General features: G+C 49.7%; 1 protein-coding gene across 4 annotated transcripts in view; it reads left to right on the forward strand.

Moving 5' to 3' along the window:
- The window catches only part of LOC147673148 (SURP and G-patch domain-containing protein 2-like), a 129,919-nt gene that overhangs the window by 68,130 nt on the left and 42,727 nt on the right, over positions 1 to 19,062 (forward strand). For all 4 annotated transcript variants that reach the window (XM_086946905.1, XM_086946907.1, XM_086946904.1 and 1 more), the window contains 2 exons: positions 6,520 to 6,631; positions 16,936 to 17,216. In XM_086946905.1, the coding sequence (XP_086803031.1) occupies positions 6,520 to 6,631; positions 16,936 to 17,216 (393 nt within the window). The remainder of the gene's footprint in view (positions 1 to 6,519; positions 6,632 to 16,935; positions 17,217 to 19,062) is intronic.

A 19,062-nucleotide genomic window follows, 5' to 3' on the forward strand; every position in this document is an offset into this window, starting at 1 on the left:
ACACTCTGCCCCCTCACACTCTGCCCCCTCACACTCTGCCCCCTCACACTCTGCCCCCTCACACTCTGCCCACTCACACTCTGCCCACTCACACTCTGCCCACTCACACTCTGCCCACTCACACATTGCTCACTCACACTACTTTAGGGCACACAGCACAATCACACCCCGCACCCTCACACACTGCACCCTCACACACTGCCCCCTCACACATTAGCCCCCACTCGTCACCACAACATCACTCAGCGCCACCACAGCATTAATCTGTGCAACCATTCAACAACAACTGGTTCAAATATGTTCTCTCAATGTTTCAAGCTTTATTACAAATGTCACAAAAAAAGTTAATATTTCACTTCTGTTCTTGGATTTTCGTCACAATAAAATACACTGAACATTATCTTCACAAAAGTTATTTACAAAAGTTAAGCTATTGCCATTATAAATTACAATAACTTTATTTAAGTATTGATTATTTAAAAGAAATAAAAACCATTGTTATTTGTAATATTAATACATCTAACTCACGTAAATACAACACATTGCATTACAAATGCTATAGGTGTCACATTTGCGAAAGGTATAACTATTGACATTGTAAATGACAAAGCTATTAATTTCGCTATTTTCAAAACCAACACATAAATAAAAATGTTGTCAGTTACAATACCAATAGCTCAAACTTTCCTAATGCGAGTCCTATTGCATTGCAAATGCTTGTTTTTCTTAGCACGGAGTACGCCAAGGGCACAATCATCGATCCTGTTTCAAACAATTGTTTCCTAGGAAGAATAAAGACCACATGAGGCACTAAAGCAAACCAGTTGAACGGTTATCTACATTTCACAAGCAAAACTGCAAGATCACTATAATTATAGCTGAAAGTGTGTAATCGTAGAACATTTATAAAGCTCATAAACCAGCTACTTACCACCATACAGTTTTGCACCGAAAGTGCATCGGCGGGATAATCCTCACTTCTGTGTCCTTAGTAGAATTGAAACTTACTGTTACGGAGCCAGGCAAAGTTCTATTGTGTCCGGACCGGAGGCTCAGTTTATACTAATTTAAAGCTAACTAACTGAGCGACGTCTATTACCGGTTTGAAATAAAACTTCTTGAAGGTGGAGTCTGAGTACTATCTGCTGCCCGCATCAAGTCGTCTATACGAGCCCCCAAAGAAAAAGCTTTTAAGGCCATGGCCTCCCGAGCAGAGTGGGCTCCAAACTTCCTCGTATCAATGCCCGCCTCCTGCATGACCAAGCGCACCGACCTGGCTATAGTGGGGAGAAGAAACAGCTTTGTGCGGTTTTTTTAGAGCAAACAGCAATTGGCATTCGCCCAGAGGACGTAGCACTTGAGTCAGATCTTTATACGCCTTAAGGCAGTTCACAACACACAATTTCGGAGTGTCTGGAAAAGCCGGATAAGAAACCGTGCTGGTGAGCGACTTGGTGCGGCGTCCCACTGCGAAGACAACTCCATTCCTCCATTCGGGGGAAAAACTCTTGCAGAAACGTCTAATGCTCTGAAATCCGAAACTCTCCTGCAGGAGTTCAAACACAATAGCATAGCCAGCTTAGCTGAGAGCTCTTTCAATGAGAGGTACCTATTCGGTTGCCAAGATAGAAAGAGATTCAAGACCTGATTGACATCCCATAGGGAAGCGTAATGCTGCTCTGGGTGCAAGGAGAGGCAAATACCTCGCAGTAGTCTACTCCCAAAAGGATGTTCCCCTACGGGCATCCTATCTACCGGAGAATGGCCCACGGAAATTGCAGACCTGATTGCTTTAATTGAACGGTACGCCAAGCCTTCTGTTGCCAGATCAGCCAAGAAATTCAGAATTTGAACGACGTCTGCAGTCACGGGATCCAGGTGCCTCTGAAGTCACCAATGAACCCATCTTGTCCAGGCAGAACGATAGTGTCTGGCCATACTGTCTACCCACACCTCTGACAAGAATTTTTCAGCTGGTTGCGATAGTTCTGGGAGCAACCAGCATTGACTGAAAGTCACCAGGCCATCAACCGCAGGGACTCTTGAGCAGTGAGATGATGCGGCACCCGATCCGGGTTCAGAAGAAGATGAGAAAACCAGGGGAGTCGGATTGGAGAATCCCAAGAAAGTTCCAGTAGAACCAGAAACCAGACCTGAGACCTCCAAAATGGAGTACCCATTACCCCTTCCGCCTCCTGTCAGCGAATCTGGGGCGCCGCCTACGTGATCATCGAGAACGGAGGAAAAACTCTGTTCTCCTGACTCCAATCCTGGAGAAAAGCGGCCACGGCCAGCGGATCCGGCCTCCAACTGAAAAACCACATCACTTGATGATCGAGTCGTGATGCAAAAAGGTCTGTCAAACGGACCCCACTGATCCGCCAGCCATTGGAAAACCTGAGGGCCAAATTCCACAGGCTGAAGTCATGCAGGTTTGTCGAATGCCAATCTGCCACCTGGTTGGCCTGCCCAAAGGTACTCCGCCATCACCAAGACATGGTGGGCTAGACAAAAGTCCCAGAAATCTTTTGCTAGGTTCGCTAGGGCCCGGGATCGGGGTTACCCGAGATTGTTGACGTATCGGACAGCCGACCTGTTGTCCATTTTGAGGAGCACCGGAGCTCCAGGCAGTTGATATGCAGGGCCTGTTCGTCTGACGACCTAACTCGGCCGGTGGAGAACTCCCCACAACAAGCTCCCCATCCGCTTCTGCTGGCATCTATCTCTATGATGAGTTCTGGAACTGAGCCTGAAATCGCCCAGCCGTTCCATGCCTCCATGTGGGTCTGCCACCATGCTATTTCCTCTCTTGCTTCTGAAGTAAGCAGCACTGACTAGGCATAAGACCTACCCTGCTGCAAATTATATGCCTTTAGCTGCTGAAGCGCCCGATATTGTAGGAGGCCTGGGAGGATTGCCGGGATGGAGGAAGAAGGAAGTCCCACCAGCCGTGCAATCTGCCTCAGGGGAGTTCAAGGTCTGGCCATAGTCTGTCGCAACTCATAGCAGATTTTGGCCATCTTCCTGGACGGAAGTCTCAAAGAGGCTTGGACCGAGTCCACCATAAAACCCAGAAAAATTAACTTCTGAGAGGGAATGAGGACCGACTTTGGTTCGTTGATGACGAACCCCAATCCCTGCAAAAGTTTCAATGCATGATGACGATAGGAGTTTAGGGTCCTGGGGCATTGTGCCATGAGGAGAACATAGTCTAAGAATACGATCATTCGAAAGCCCTGCGCTCTGAGAAATTCCACCACCGGGTGGAGCACCTTGGTAAAACACCATGGTGCCGAGGAAAGAACGAACGGAAGGGTGGTAAACTCGTAGATCCGATCCCTCCCACAGAACTGCAGAAAACGCCTATGAGAAGGATGTATTGGGCCCACTAGATAGGCATCCTTTAAATCTAAACGCATCATCCAGTCCGAAAGGAGTAGGATGTCCTTAGGTGGATTCCTTCCATTTTAAAGTGGCGATAAACCACCCACCAGTTGAGGTCCTGGAAAGTGATGACTGGCCAGCGGCTGCCATCGGGCTTGTCCACAAGAAATATGTTATGTGCTTGGGAGAAGCCGCGTCAGGAGTCCCAGGGAGTTCCGGAGAAACGACAGGAATGAGGTGGGGGGGGGGGGGATTGGGATTCCCTTGCACCAAAAAAGCGTTCTTAAGATGCAAAAACGCATCCTTGTCGACTCCTTCTGCGCATTTCTCTTAGGTGGCGGGGCTTTGTCCCCACGGGGGGACATGGGGGGGGAAACAGGGGATACTGTGTGGGCCTGTGCCAATTTTGCGCATTCCTTGACAATTCTATCAGATAGGCGCTGCTCCATGGGTCCCACGACCTCATGGACCTCCCTGTAAATGGAGTCAACACAATCAACAAATTCCTAGTCCAGTGCAGCGGTGGACAAGGCTCCGACAGCGCATCTCCCGCAGCGCGGTCTCTCCGATTTTGAAGAGACGCGTGCAGCGGGAGCAACGAGATGGAACAGTCCGCCTAGCGGGCTTACAGAGCACCGCAATTACAATGGCTGAGGCCGCATGAGGAGCGCAAAAGCGCTCCCGCGGTCAGGGAACCTTGAAAAGAAAAAACTTTGCCAAGAACAAATTAGCAATTTAAACAATTAAACACTCATTCTCATTCCCCGGAGGTCGCTTTTAAACACGCCTCTGCGGAAAAGACAAACGGCACAAATTCTATATGGAAGAACAAGGTAAGCATACTTAACTGGCTGCGAAGCAACAAAGGAAGAGGAGGCGATGACACAATGAATAGACACTGTAGAAGGACTATATTGTTGGATCTCCCTATGGCTCATGAGAGTTGATGTTTTTTGGATTGAGTTTGTTGTTTTGGGCTGCTATGAAATTTGATAAATAATAAAGCGAAGAGAGATATGGCATAATCTGAGCCTCCGGTCCTGACATAGAATCTATTTTTTTTGTATCCTCACTTGAGATCTAATAGCTTTTTAGTTAATATCCTTTCCTCTAGTAGGCTTAAGTAGGAGCCATAATCTGAGCCTCCGGTCCTGACATAGAATCTATTTTTTTTGTATCCTCACTTGAGATCTAATAGCTTTTTAGTTAATATCCTTTCCTCTAGTAGGCTTAAGTAGGAGCCTTATTCTACCTTTTTTCCCCCAGAGGACTTCACCTCCTTCTATTTTTCCAATCACTGCTGTCCCTCTTTCAGAATGGGAGGCTGTACAGCAACATGTGCATATTCTGCTTCAAAACGCAGAACTCCTACTCCTTTGGGGGTCTCCATCTGCAGAGGGAAGGGGTGATCATTCTTCTTTGTCCTCTCTTCAGGAAGAACCCAGTGTTGCAACCCCAGGGTTTCAACTCCTGACCTTTTGGTGTCAGTCCAGGTTTCATTCTTGGTTGTCGTGAAAAAACTAGACATAAATGCATATCCTGAGCCCTCAGGAACCACCCAGTGGTCCAATCACACACCCTTACGTAAAGCAGTATTATAAGGCACTGACGGAGGTTTACACCTAACCCCTATATCGTGAGGTACAGCGCTCATTAACCATTATTGTAATGGTACCGGCATATCTACAATGCATGCACAACTAAACAGTGAAATTATTTAAAATGTGATAAAATGCAAATGTATACCAGAACAGGTGGTACTTTGAAACCTACATAGAGGAAACTCGAGGCATCATTCAGAGTGATTGGGAGAATTGCTTACGGTTGCATTGATTTTCCCAGAAACTATTATGAGCATGCAAAACCTAAGCTACACATAGGCAAAGAACCTGTACATATTCTCTTAAGATTCTTCGCAAATGAAAACCTTTTTGTGAGCAAGCTGATTGCTTCTGTCAGTGTAGGCATCCAGTGACCGATAAGACAGAGGCAGGATCGATCTACACTGCAATATGGCTGACCAATGATTCAGAGCTGCATGCTAAAAGCCACGGCATAGCACTAACCGTAAAGAAATTGACAGCCTTCTCTAATGAAAGCCTCGGATAATGACAAAATCCTTTTAAGTAATCATGGACACAGTCTGATAGCAGAGTATATCTGCTGCAGGAGGGTCTGTTCAAATAAGCTACCTCTGGGGAAGACGAACAGGAGACAAATATAAATATGGTGATAACGGTGATAGCTTGCTGTGAATCTCATACCGTTTCTTGTACACAGCAAAAAAGGGCTCCAAGACAACACAGATTGTAAACCGAATTAAATTGATGCAGCATGGCTCAGAAACTCTGATGATGACACAAGTAACACCAAAAGTAGGCCAAACAAATGGGAGACCTTTATTTTATTAACCATCAGCAATGCTAAAAGACAAGAGTTACTGGATTCTGAATTTAGCAGCACAGTAGTCAAGCAGAGAATATAGAAAGGAGGTTAATAGGCAGTGTAGGATTATGCGTCTGGCTCGGGTTGTTCAGAATATGTTAAGAAGGACCCTGCCAGTGACAGATTTTCCAGTTGTCATAATGAATGTGCATACAGTAATTTTAAATGGAACTAAATTACATAGACAGAACGTATCCTGAACATCTGGCATGGATCTGGCTCTGCAGGATTTATGCTGGACACACTGATCCAGCAATACGCTATTAAGTACGCTGAAAAAAGTGCACAGTGACCTTCACTGTCAGGCTGAATTGTGCAGCAGTGTTATGTGGGAGAAGCGTCTTGTCCTGTTGTCTCAAAGTACAGCACTTTTTGTAAACTTGTGAGCTGTCTGTGCAACTGAGGACCCTGTGCACCTTATCAGTATGTCAGTGTACTGTATCAAGTAAACCATTCCTAATTGATTCAAACAAAAGATGGATAATTTGGTGTGTTTTACGCAACAACAACAAAGTGCTTTGAGAAAGGGGGTGCACCTATTAGGAGGTGCTTTGCACCATTGACAAAACAATTGCCCACAATTTCTTTCTTTAAATAAATTGTCATATTATTTAGCTTTTTTGGGGTGGTAAGGCACCAAACAGGATGAAAGTAATTTTTCTTTTTTTTCTCTCCTTTAATGAGCTACAGTAGATGCAAAAACCCAGGTTTCCATTGAGAAACTCGCTCGATTTGTGGCTGAGATGGGCCTCGAAATGGAAGCATTCAACATTGACAAATTGGCCAGCAATCCGAATTTTTGGTAAGTTGACAGTGTTGCGTGCCTTTGTGATCAGTTATTGAGGTATGTAAGGGATTCTGCTCTAAATCAATTTTTTTTATCTCAGCACTGCTACAAGCTTTGCAGTAACCGTTTAGACCACAAATATTTGCTAATCATTAGTTTGTGTGAAACCGGTTTTCTATGTAGCTCTATGTATAATTGTAGGGTTTGCAGTCTTCAGGCTGCCTTCTTCTTGACGGACATTTCACAGCCTGCAAAGCAGCACCTGGTTGAATAGCTCTGCTGTTGTAGGTGGTGAAATGTTTGTCAACCGGTTGGGAAAGGGAGCAAGGGTACGTAGAAAGCCCCTGTTAAAAAAAAAAAAATCCAAAAGATAACGCCAATCCCCACGGGACAAACACCAGCATCAAGAGAGCAAATCTAATGGTAGATGGTTTATTGGTTTCATTGCATGAAGAAACATTTCCGAACACTATCAAGACAAGCTAGAGGGTCAGGAGCGTGCGGCCTAACTTGAAGCTGGAAAAGGGTATGAAACTACTTCTCTCTTGAAGAGTTGTTATTTATTTATGTTAACAACACTTCTGTTCATTACTCAGGTGAAAGTACATCCAACAGCGGAGACTCTGTAGGGAGGGCGAACCACAAAAAAGCCATCACTTCAGCTTTTTCCTTAAAAGGGTTTGCGAGAGAGTTCATATAAAATAAGCCAGAAGATGATTACAAGTTTTACGCCAAGCACTAAAAACCTGCGATTGCCACATGATTTGTTGTAGGTTCTCAAGGTCATTAGCAGGTAATGGGCTGAGGAGCAGAGTATAACGCTGGGGTAATATCTTGAGGACAAGCGAGTGAGCTATTTATATGCAGCCCCAATCTGGCTGTGAGTGACAGTAAAAACAGTTAAAGCCTAATCTGATAGAATTGTCAATATCTTGAAACCCTCTGTTGCAGCAGGCAGGTGGCATCTGAAAAGGCCCCAGCTTTTGTCCCCATAATAAATCGAACACCAAACCAAGTAGGATCAAAGCTATCCCAGAACCAGTTTTGAGTGGCTACAAAGAAATTAAACTGCTCATTAACCCGTTTGCACCTCTCAGTGGGCACACATGCTCCACACAAAACAAGAAGTTTAACAAGAAGTTTCCGAGTCTTGGATTTTGGGAGTGATGGGCATACAGGGAATACTGAAATTAGGTATGGTTGCCACTGTGAACATTTAGCCCAGTAAGTAGATACTACCTCGGAGTATCCACCACCCACATGCTGGTGAACCCTCACCGAGCCTTCAGCAGGACACTTTCTGGACCTGCTGAACAATAGAAGAGGACTGGACCTGCTGTTTGTGACCTGTGAGTAGCTCGGAAGGACTGAAACTGCTCCCCTTCGTACCCCGGCCAAAGAAATGGACTCCGATGGTCCGTTGGCAGACCTACTGTGTGGCTTAAGGGTCACAAATAGTTGCAAGAGGCCTTTGTCCCTACAATTCCCAGCTGACCAGTAGCAACTGAAACTTAGACTAGACTTTGCCAGTGACCTCTGCCTAGCACCATTGGAGTCTCTGCATGCTCACCCTGAGGACCTGGGTGCTTAGAAGTGTGCTCCCATGGGTGCTTGGGCTGACAGGAAAAAGTTTACACATTTTTGCTCCAGTAAGAACTACGTTGAAAAGTTCCCAAACAGCAGTTCCACTGCATCACATTGAATATCAGATTCTTTCCCTGAAAAGTCCCAGCATCTCTGAAACACCAGAATGTTCCTTTCTGTTTTGGAACTAGAAAACAAAACCTCAAGAGCTCCAGAGCTTTAAGAGAACCAACCTTCTGTACATATCCGATCAGCAATTCCATAGCGGCGGCTACAGTTTCAGGCTTGTCTTACAAGGAGACATGTTTTTCTTTAACAACAACAAAAAAAAAGCTATTTCCCATTTTAGTTTAGAACTTTAAAACGTGTTCCTACTTTCTGACTTTCACTGGGACCAATCCACTTGATTATCTGACCAGGGCTCTGTCGCTGTAGCCTCAAATTGTGCCTAGGTCTGAGTCTCCTGCATCCATAGACTATCTTGTGCTTTTTGTACGCTATTTCAACAAAAACCTTTACAAATTAACATCTCTGGTTCCCCTTTTTAGATTTTTGTCGTTTTTGACCTATTTTACCCCTAACATTGTTATCATTATTTGAAATTGGTTGCAGGATTTTAGTGTGCTCTGTGTGACTTTTTTTTGCTGTGTATGAACTATTTCAAGACTTTACACGCTGTCTTTGATTTAGACATGACCGCTTTGTATCTGAAAGAAACACGTTAGTGTTAGATTCCTTACCTTAGAATATCCCCAGGCGTCAGTCTGGATCCGGAAACTTTTGCGTAGCAGTACCCCTGCGCGTCGGTAGGCGTCGTCTGCAGGCGTCCCCTGCGGCTCCGCGTCCGTCGTCGGCGTCGTGCGCCGTGATGACGTCGCTGGAGTATATAGACGCCGCCTCCGCGCGCTGACGTCAGTTCTTCTTTTTTCCGCGCCAGTGGACGCAGATCTGAAGAGCAGTACTCCGGTCTTTGACCAAGTTTTTCGATTGTTATTTCTCTAATTGTGCCTGATAGGATGCCTGGGTTCAAGCACTGTGATGACTGTGAGCGCACGATGTCGGTCACAGACCATCACCGCCTCTGTCTCCGATGTGTGGGCCCCGACCACGACGTGGACTCCTGTGTCGACTGCCGGGCCCTCACCAACAAGGCTAGGCGGGAGCGGTCCCGCAAGCTACTGGAGCTCCGGGTGTCGGCCCCACGTCGGGACCGGGAGCGGTCCCGGTCCGGCCGGAGGTCGAGAGAGCGTTCGAGGGAGCGGTCGCAGAGCCGCGCCGAGCGTTCCGGAAGTCGACACCACTCGTCAGGCTCATCAGGTAAGAAGCACAAGAAGTCGGGGCGTCGTCATCGTACCCCCGACTCCCCCCCCGACGTTCGCGCGATGCGGCCGGGGGCTCGGGTGACCCCAACCCCGCGGCTCCGCGAGAGTCGCCGGCGCGGCCTGCCTCATACCCTCCGGTCCCTGGGCACGGCGCGACGCCTGAGGAGATCGAGGCGTTCCTCATGGCCATGAGGGCGCTCGCTTCTCCGACGGGGCCTACGGCGCCTTCGGGCCCAGTGCTACCGTCTGGGGGCCCTGGCGGTTCGGGTGTCCCTGCCTCGGCGCCGTCGGGTGCTCCGGCCCCGGCGCCGCCGACGGCTCCGACCCCGGCGCCGCAAGGGCCTTCGGGATCGGCGCCGGCTGGTCTTCCGGCCTCCCCGGCGCCGTTACCATCGGGGTTACCCCCGACGCCGCCCCCGCGCGGCGCCGGTTCTCCGGTGCCGGCTCCGGCCGGCGGCGGGGTTCCGGCGCCGGCTCCGGGCGGTGCCGTCCCCTTACCTTCACCGACGCCGGACGCGGCGCCGGACGGGCGTCGCTCGACGCCGGTCCCGGCGCCGATGGGGCCCATGAACCCCGAGGAGCCGGTCTACATCGTTGACTCCGAATACGGAGAAGATGAAGAGTTCGGTGAAGGTTGGGAGGGGTCCGAGGACCCTCTGTCACGCGAGTGCCAGTATGACCCGGACTGGACAGGTGACTTGGGGGATGCCAGTGGTCTGGACGACTCTCCTAACCCTGGTTTGATCTCTCCTCCTTCCGTGGCATCGGTGGAGGGAGCTGCCTATTCTGTGGTGCTGATGAGGGCTGCCAAGGCCTTACACCTTGAGCTCCCCGTCGCGGCCGTGAGGCCTAACATCCTCACCGAGGTCTTCAAACCGCAGTCATGCCCACAGGAGCCACTGCTGCCGTTTAATGAAGCCTTGTCAGACGTTCTGTTGGGCACGTGGTCCAGGCCCGCTTCAGGTGCGCCTGTTGATCGGAACGTGGCCAGGCGCCACCGTCCTTGTCCGGACGACCCCAAGTTCCTGTCTACCCACCCCACTCCTGAGAGTCTGGTGATCCAGGCCTCGACCTCCCAGTCCGCATTCCCGTCGGCCCCGCCCGACCGGGAATCCAAGAGGTATGACCAGTTTGGCAAGAAGGTCTTCTCGTCCATTAGTTTGGGCCTGCGGTCTTGCAACACCGCTTGCCTCTTGGGCCGCTACACCCACTCTGTGTGGGATACGGTCGCGGAACTGCTGCCAGAATGCCCCATGGAGGTGCGGGCTAAACTCGGTCAGGCTGTGGCTGAGGGCCGAGATGCAGCGAAATATTCGATACGGTGTGGTCTTGATACGACCGACTCGCTGGGCAGAGCTATGTCAACGACGGTGGCGATTCGTCGCCACGCCTGGCTGAGATCCGCCAACTTTTCGGCCGATGTCCAGAGTACATTGATGGACATGCCGTTCGATGGCTGTCACCTGTTCGGTGACAAGGCGGACCACGCGCTGGAACGCTTCAAGGACTCCAGGGTCACGGCCAAGTCCTTGGGTCTCTCGACCCAGCGTCAGCAAACGGGTTCGTTTCGTCCCTTTCGTGGCCAAGAAAGGGGCGCCCCCACACGTGCTGCCAGCCACGCGCCGCAACAATCCTTTCAACGCGGTGGCGGCCGTGGAAACCGCCGTGGTGGCGGTCGGGGACAACGGCGGGGTCAGACCACACCTCCCCCCGCAGCATCTGCCTCAAAATCCTCCTAGTCCGTGCTTTCGGCCCCATGTGACGCCAGTGGGTGGCAGGGTTCGCCATCACCACGCTCACTGGCGCACGATCACTTCGGACAGGTGGGTGCTGCAAATCGTCCGAAGGGGCTACTCCCTCCCCTTCGAGACCACTCCTCCAGCCATGCCACCGCAGAACCACCGTGTGTCGGGGGACCACTTGACACTTCTGCAGGAGGAAGTTACGGCCCTCTTGGCCAAGGGGGCCATCGAGCGCGTTCCTGGGCCAGAAGTAGGGCGTGGTTGTTATTCCCACTACTTTCTGGTACCCAAGAAGGACAAGGGGGGCCTACGTCCTATCTTGGATCTAAGGAACGTCAACGGCTTCCTCCGGAAGGAGAAGTTCAAGATGTTGACGTTAGCTCAGGTCTTGGCTGCTCTAGACCCACAAGACTGGATGGTAGCGTTGGACTTGCAGGATGCCTATTTTCACATCCCCGTCCTGCCGGCGTTACCTGCGGTTCACGGTAGGCCAGGAGCACTTTCAGTTTATCGTGCTTCCCTTCGGCCTTACCAGCGCCCCACGGGTGTTCACAAAGGTGATGGCGGTGGTCGCAGCCCATCTGCGCAGGTTGGGGGTTTCAGTCTTCCCCTACCTAGACGACTGGTTGTTGAAGGCGGGCTCGCCCCAGACAGTCGTCCACCACCTTCAGATGACGGCAGACCTCTTGCACGACCTGGGGTTCTCCATCAATGTGCCGAAATCACACCTGTGTCCCTCTCAAAAGCTCCTTTTCATCGGAGCGGTTCTGGACTCGGCGCAGTTTCGGGTTTATCCTCCGGAACGGCGGGTTCGGGATATTCAGGCTTTGATTCCCATCTTTCAGCCGCTATCCCGGGTTTCGGTCAGGTTGACGCTGCGGCTGCTGGGACTGATGGCTTCCTGCATCCTTCTGGTGCATCACGCCCGGTGGCGGATGCGGGCTCTGCAGTGGGACCTGAAGTTTCAGTGGGCCCAGCATCAGGGCAACTTGTCCGACCACGTCTTGATCTCGGAGGGCACTGCGAGACAACTGCAGTGGTGGCTTACGGACCGCGATTGGGTCAGAGGCAGATCCCTCTCCCTTCCCCAACCGGAGCACGTTGTCGTGACGGACGCGTCCCTCCAGGGCTGGGGTGGCCACTTGGGAGAGGCAGAGATCAGAGGCATCTGGTCTCCGGCGGAGTCCCGGCTCCATAGCAACCTGTTGGAGCTGCGGGCGATTCGTCTGGCACTGAAGGCATTCCTCCCCTTTGTCAACGGGAGTGTAGTGCAGGTGTTCACCGACAACACCACCGCCATGTGGTACTGCAACAAACAGGGCGGAGTGGGGTCGTGGACCCTTTGCCAGGAGGCTCTGCGCCTCTGGCAATGGCTGGAACATCAGGGCGTGACTCTGACGGTTCAACACCTGGCAGGTTCCCTGAACGCCAGGGCGGACGAACTCAGCCGTCGGTGCTCGATGGATCACGAATGGCGTCTGAACTCGGACGTGGCGCAAGGCATCTTTCTGCAATGGGGAGAGCCTTGGTTAGATCTATTCGCCACAGAAGAGAACGCGCAATGTCATCAGTTCTGCGCGTTGGAGTTTCCAAGACGGCACTCGCACGGCGACGCCTTTCGGCGCGAGTGGAGTTGCGGTCTGTTATACGCCTTTCCGCCTATACCACTTCTGCCCAGAGTGCTGAAGAAGATCAGGCGCGACCGGGCCCAAGTTATCCTTGTGGCTCCGGACTGGGCTCGAAGGTACTGGTATCCCGAGCTACTCAGCATGTCAGTCGGTCCCCCGATCCGCCTGCCCCTTCAGGAGGACCTTCTGTCGCAGCAGCAGGGGACGGTCCTTCACCCGAACCTGTCCAGTCTCCACCTCCATGCTTGGAGATTGAGCGGCGGCAGTTGAGGCCATTTGACTTGCCTCCTGAAGTCTGTGATGTTATTCTGGCAGCCAGGCGTCCCTCCACTAAGTCGGTATACGCCTGTCGGTGGAACAGATTTGTGGCATGGTGCACAGCAAAGGCTGTGGATCCTCTTTCTGCCCCTCTTTCGGAGGTTCTTCTGTTTCTTCTTTCTCTTGCCCAGCAGGGCTCTGCTCTGGGCACTATCAAGGGCTACCTTTCTGCCCTTTCAGCCTTTTTGAGGCTTCCTGATCAGCCTTCTTTGTTCAAACCCCCGATTGTAACTCGATTCTTGAAAGGCATCACTCACATGTTTCCACCTGTTCCGTTTGTGATGCCTCAGTGGGATTTGAACCTGGTTCTAACTTTCCTGATGTGTGCTCCCTTTGAGCCCCTTCATTCTTGTCCTCTCCGTCTCCTGACTTTAAAGACGGCTTTCCTGGTTGCCATCACCTCTGCCAGGAGAGTGAGTGAGCTCCAGGCTCTTTCTGTCCAACCTCCTTTCCTGTCCATCCATCCTGACAAGGTGGTTCTGAGGACTAGACCTTCTTTCCTGCCCAAGGTTGTTTCGGCCTTTCACATCGGGCAGTCCATCACCCTCCCTTCCTTCTTCCCGCCTCCGCATCCTTCAAAGGATGAAGAGCGGCTCCACCGTCTGGACCCAAAACGTGCGCTTTCATTTTACATGGATCGCACACGCCAGTTCCGGGTGGATGACCAACTGTTTGTTGGCTACGTGGGTGCGAAGAAGGGACGGGCGGTCTGTAAACGGACCATCTCTCGATGGGTCGTTCTCTGCATCAAAGCGTGCTACTCTTTGGCTCGGAAGGAGCCTCCTGTTGGGCTGAGGGCCCATTCCACTCGGGCCACGGCGGCTACCACTGCCCTGGGCCGGGGAGTCCCCTTGCAGGACATTTGCCAGGCGGCTACGTGGGCCTCGCTGCACACATTTGCGAGGCACTACTGCCTGGACAGTCCAGTCCGGAGGGATGGCTTCTTTGGCCGTTCTGTCCTCCAGGACTTTCTGGTGTAGTTTTGTATTGGTTCGCAGACCCACCACCGGGGTTGGTATTGCTGGGGTATGTATTCTAAGGTAAGGAATCTAACGTGTTTCTTTCAGATGAACAAGTTACTTACCTTCGGTAACGATATATCTGTAAGAAACATTAGTTAGTGTTAGATTCCTTACCGAACCCACCCATCCTCCCCGTTCTGCGAACTGATACCTAGGGTTAAGGACATCCCTTTTACATGGCACCAGTGTTGGTTCTCTCATGGCTCTGCGTCTCCTGGCGCGGAAAAGCTGTGTGCAAAGAACTGACGTCAGCGCGCGGAGGCGGCGTCTATATACTCCAGCGACGTCATCACGGCGCACGACGCCGACGACGGACGCGGAGCCGCAGGGGACGCCTGCAGACGACGCCTACCGACGCGCAGGGGTACTGCTACGCAAAAGTTTCCGGATCCAGACTGACGCCTGGGGATATTCTAAGGTAAGGAATCTAACACTAACTAATGTTTCTTACAGATATATCGTTACCGAAGGTAAGTAACTTGTTCGTCACGTTAACAAGGATTGATTACAGGTTTAGTTGATTTAAGTTGTGTGACATCTAGCAAGTGATGGCCTTATCCTTTGAGGTGGATACTTTTCCACCCAAATAATAATCCACTTTCCAACATCACTCAGTTTCCAAGCAGAATTCCAGCCACTGCAAGGCTATTTGCATACATTGAAAAGGCTTGAGATTGTCTGGATCAGCTAAAGAAACCAGCAATTAGCGAGCATCGTTATAATTACTGTATGGTTTTTGGCTGGCTGTATTAATAAATAACATGCATTTCTGGTTGACTTTATAGCTGTGAGTGTATTTAGAGTAGTTTATTTAAATTCAAGCTAGGATATGGAAAAAGTCATAAGAATGAGAATATACCCTTTTAAGTAAAAGAGGACATTCATTTGTTTTTGGTGCAGCACTAAGTTGATCTGCTCTTGGAAGTGCGCCAGATGTGTGTTCACATAACCTTTTATTCATATTTTTATAGCCAACATATATAGAACAGTTCTCTAATTTGTGTCGACATTTTTTATTGAAAACACTTGCAATAAATACATATATATAAAGATATATAATTGCAATTAACATTTTAAGGATATAGAATATCATTTTCATATAAAACGTAGAAAATAAATAATGTACATAAGTCATCTTATATGGTATAAAGAGTAGGTTAAAAAGTAAACTTATTTCACTATGCAAGTATCATTTAGACAGTTCTCTAATTTGAACGAAGTAACCAGAACAGTGGAGTTTAGTGAGCTATTTTGCAGAAAAGTAAAGCAGAAAGTCCATCCAGTAAGGCTTCAATCCCTGCATATAAGCAGCTGCTTATCCCATATCCTAGCCACACTTAACTGTGGGTGAAAATGCATTTTGGATGCACTCCCTTCTGACCATTGCACAAAGTCACTGAGGACCTTAAGTGGACTTGGAGTTTACCAGGAGAAACTAATGATCCAGTAAAATGAAACAGGTCCTGGTATTCCAGCTCCACCAAGTCATGCTTACTAAGTCCGACCATGCTCACTTCACCCATACTTCATAAACAGGTCCTGGGTTTCCAGCTCCACCAAGTCATGCTTACTAAGTCCGACCATGCTCACTTCACCCATGCTTCATAAACAGGTCCTGGTATTCCAGCTCCACCAAGTCATGCTTACTAAGTCAGACCATGCTCACTTCACCCATACTTCATTCCAGAGAGACTCTTAATTTGTATGGTGCTTCAGGCACATCCATCAGCCTGCCCATCAGAAAAATGCACATCTGTTTATCTCTACATCCAAGGATAATTTTAGATCTTGCAGATGCAACCTCTGCATTGCATGTGCATACTGACCATGGTCCTGGCATCATATGACAGTGCTACTATACTCCCACTAGAATCTATTCTTCTCTCAATGGCAATTTGAGTCCATCTGCCTTAAGACCCCTATTCAGAGCAGGAATCGGGAGTGAAATAGGATTAGTGGAGCCAGTTATTCAAGCTACATCTTCGTACGTAGTTACTCCTTTCCCATTTGTTACCATCATTACAGTTTCTTTGGGTATAAGTAACCCCAGGGTGCAGTATTACGGCAGGTGTATGAGAAAGCCTTCATAGGGCTCCTATGGAATGGGGAAACACATACATATGTCTGTGTTAACACACCAGTTTTTGGGAGGTATTCTCAAATTCCATGCCTTTCATTTGATACAAATTCCAGTTGATTTGACCTGGTGGATTTATCTCTAGAAGCACCTGCGATCATACCTAAGCAGTTCTTGTAATACTGATTTCAGTGGAAACTCCTATTTTCCCTCCAAACTGTATAGAACTCACTTCTGATCTGATGCCAATGAAAACAGGGTATCCACCACGTTCATTGATATGCAACATCTATATACCTAGACTTTTGTTTTTCAAATTTGTTATTGCAAACTATGTGCTATCCTCTCACTTTATAGAAAGGAGATTTGCAGGACCCTGTTTCGTTTGTCGTCATATTCTCTTTACTTGAGGCCATTGCTTTAATCTAAATTTGTTCCAACTTCTACACTGGCATGAAGTTCAGGTGATGATCTGTTTTTGTTGTATTTCTTTACTTACTGTTTGAGTGTTCTAGTTAAGTAACTTCTAACAACTTGCTTTACTGAACAGCGCACATAAACACCGATGTGATTTGCACCATATGAAAGAAAAATATACACACATCTTCCATGTGCTTGTTTCACAGGTTCCTAAATGAAGAACAGAGCCCAGCTTACATTCTGTATCAAACAAAGTTAGCTGAATTTAGAAAAATGTTTAACTCCTCTGAGTCTGGCAAGCAACAAGATACCAAACCATCACAGCCGGCATCTTCACAACCATTTCACAATGACGCTGGGTCATCTGACAACCTATCAACAGACTGTTTCACTGCCCCACTCCTTCCACCTCCACGAAAAAGAAGATCAGGACAGAATGATCTCCCTGTACCAACCAAGAAGATTGTTCAAGACGAGACCCTGAAAGGCAAGTATTTCCATACCGAAACAAAACGAATGCCTGGTGCACCTCTGCTGTTGATACATTACTTGTGTGTCCCGTATTTTCCTTTCTGACTCCAGATTCTGCTTATAATGTCCCTTTTGCTTTGTAGTGCCACTCCTGCATGCTTACTGTATGCTTATGTGTGAAAGTGCCATCTTTCTTGCATGGTATGCCCCCACATTTGCTGAATTGCTGATGTGCTTTGACTGAGTGTGCCCTGGGCTCCTGCCAATCAGGTGCCCAGGGCCTGTGTACCTTCCCTAAAACTGTATTGAAACTAAAACCCAATTGGCATATCTGGCCACATGTCAGCCCCTAGTAAATGGTACCCAGGGCATTGTGACCAGAGAAGATCCCTAAGGGCTGCAGCACTTTTTGTGCCACCCTTATGGGCCCTGTACCCTGACACACACACTTCCTTTGCAGGCTGAGTGTCCTGGTGCAGAACTAAACAAAGAGTCTACATGGCACACATCCCTGTGTGCCATGCCCACAAACCCACTGCCCTGGCGTACATCAGCCACCCCTCTAGGTGGGTGACCTATACAAGTGGTGAGGGCACAGGTTCATGGCCATGTGCCCCTACAGTACCCAGGCCATTCCTGGGCACTGTAAGTGCAGTGATGCAATTAAGAGTATATGCTGCTCGGAGGTTATCATTACGAACTCCACAGCACCATAATGGCTACACTGAAGACTGACCAGTTTGATATCAAATTTCTCAGCACATTAAACCCACACTGATGCCAGTGTGGGATTTAATGTAAAATGCACTGCAGAGGACATCTTCGAGATGACCACTGAAACCTAACATACAATCCACGACTTGTATGAGAGGCTGCCTAGGCTGCCCCACAGCAGACATGTTGCTGGACCCCTGGGTGGAGAGCCCCCCGCTCTCCAGGGCCTGCAACAATGCATATCCTGGGCGAGGTGCTAGATCTCCTCCCCCAGGATGGGCAGGAGGGAAGCTTCAAAGGCATGCCGCCTTTGTGAGCTTCTCCAGGCCACTTGCTGTACTCTGCAACTGGCCCCCACCAGTTCTGAACCCCACTCTGGCAGTAAGACTGGCGGGAAACCCTACGTCAGGAAAGGGGGTGTGCCAGCTTGTGCCAATTCCACCCCTCAGGTGGGAGAGGGGAGGTGAAGCACAACTCTGGGCTACTGCCATCTTGTGGATAGCGAGCCCTACCCACTCACAGCTGGGCTCCTGCCCCCCTCCCACAGGAGAAGAGCAGGTTAGGGCGTGTACCCACCCCAGGGCAGGGACCTATTGGTCCCTGCCCTCACCCTACCTGTAACGCCCCTAAATTTACTATTTAGGGGCACCCTGAACCTTTCTTCCTCAGATCCCGATTTTTGAAGCAAGAAGGAAGACCAAGACAGACCTGCCGTGCAGCTGCTAACAAAAGGACGACACCAACTGACTTGGCCCCAGCCCTACCGGCCTGTTGATCTTTGAACCTGCTCCTGCTCCATCCCGGCGTCTCACCTCAAGATCCCCGAAGGACCTGCCTGCCTTGACCCTCTTTGAGACTGGGACTCCCAAGAGCAGTGGCTCTGCTCAAACAACAATACCTCTGGTGCCAGCCAGGAACCGCAAACCCAGCCCACTCTGCACCTGCCGAGCCCCGCCTGTGCCCAAGCAGACAAAGACCCTGAGGACCTCCCCCCGGCGATTCTGACCTGGAATCCAGTCCCCAAGGACCCTCCTCGATGACCCAGACAATGCCTGCAGCCTCGGAACCAGGGACCCCCCCACACTCCCAACCGGGACCAGCTGAGGGTAAGATTTCCCGACGCCAAAAGACACCCCTGCGCCCCACGG

This window comes from Lissotriton vulgaris, chromosome 12 (assembly GCF_964263255.1).
Source record: "Lissotriton vulgaris chromosome 12, aLisVul1.2, whole genome shotgun sequence".
NCBI lineage: Eukaryota > Metazoa > Chordata > Amphibia > Caudata > Salamandridae > Lissotriton > Lissotriton vulgaris.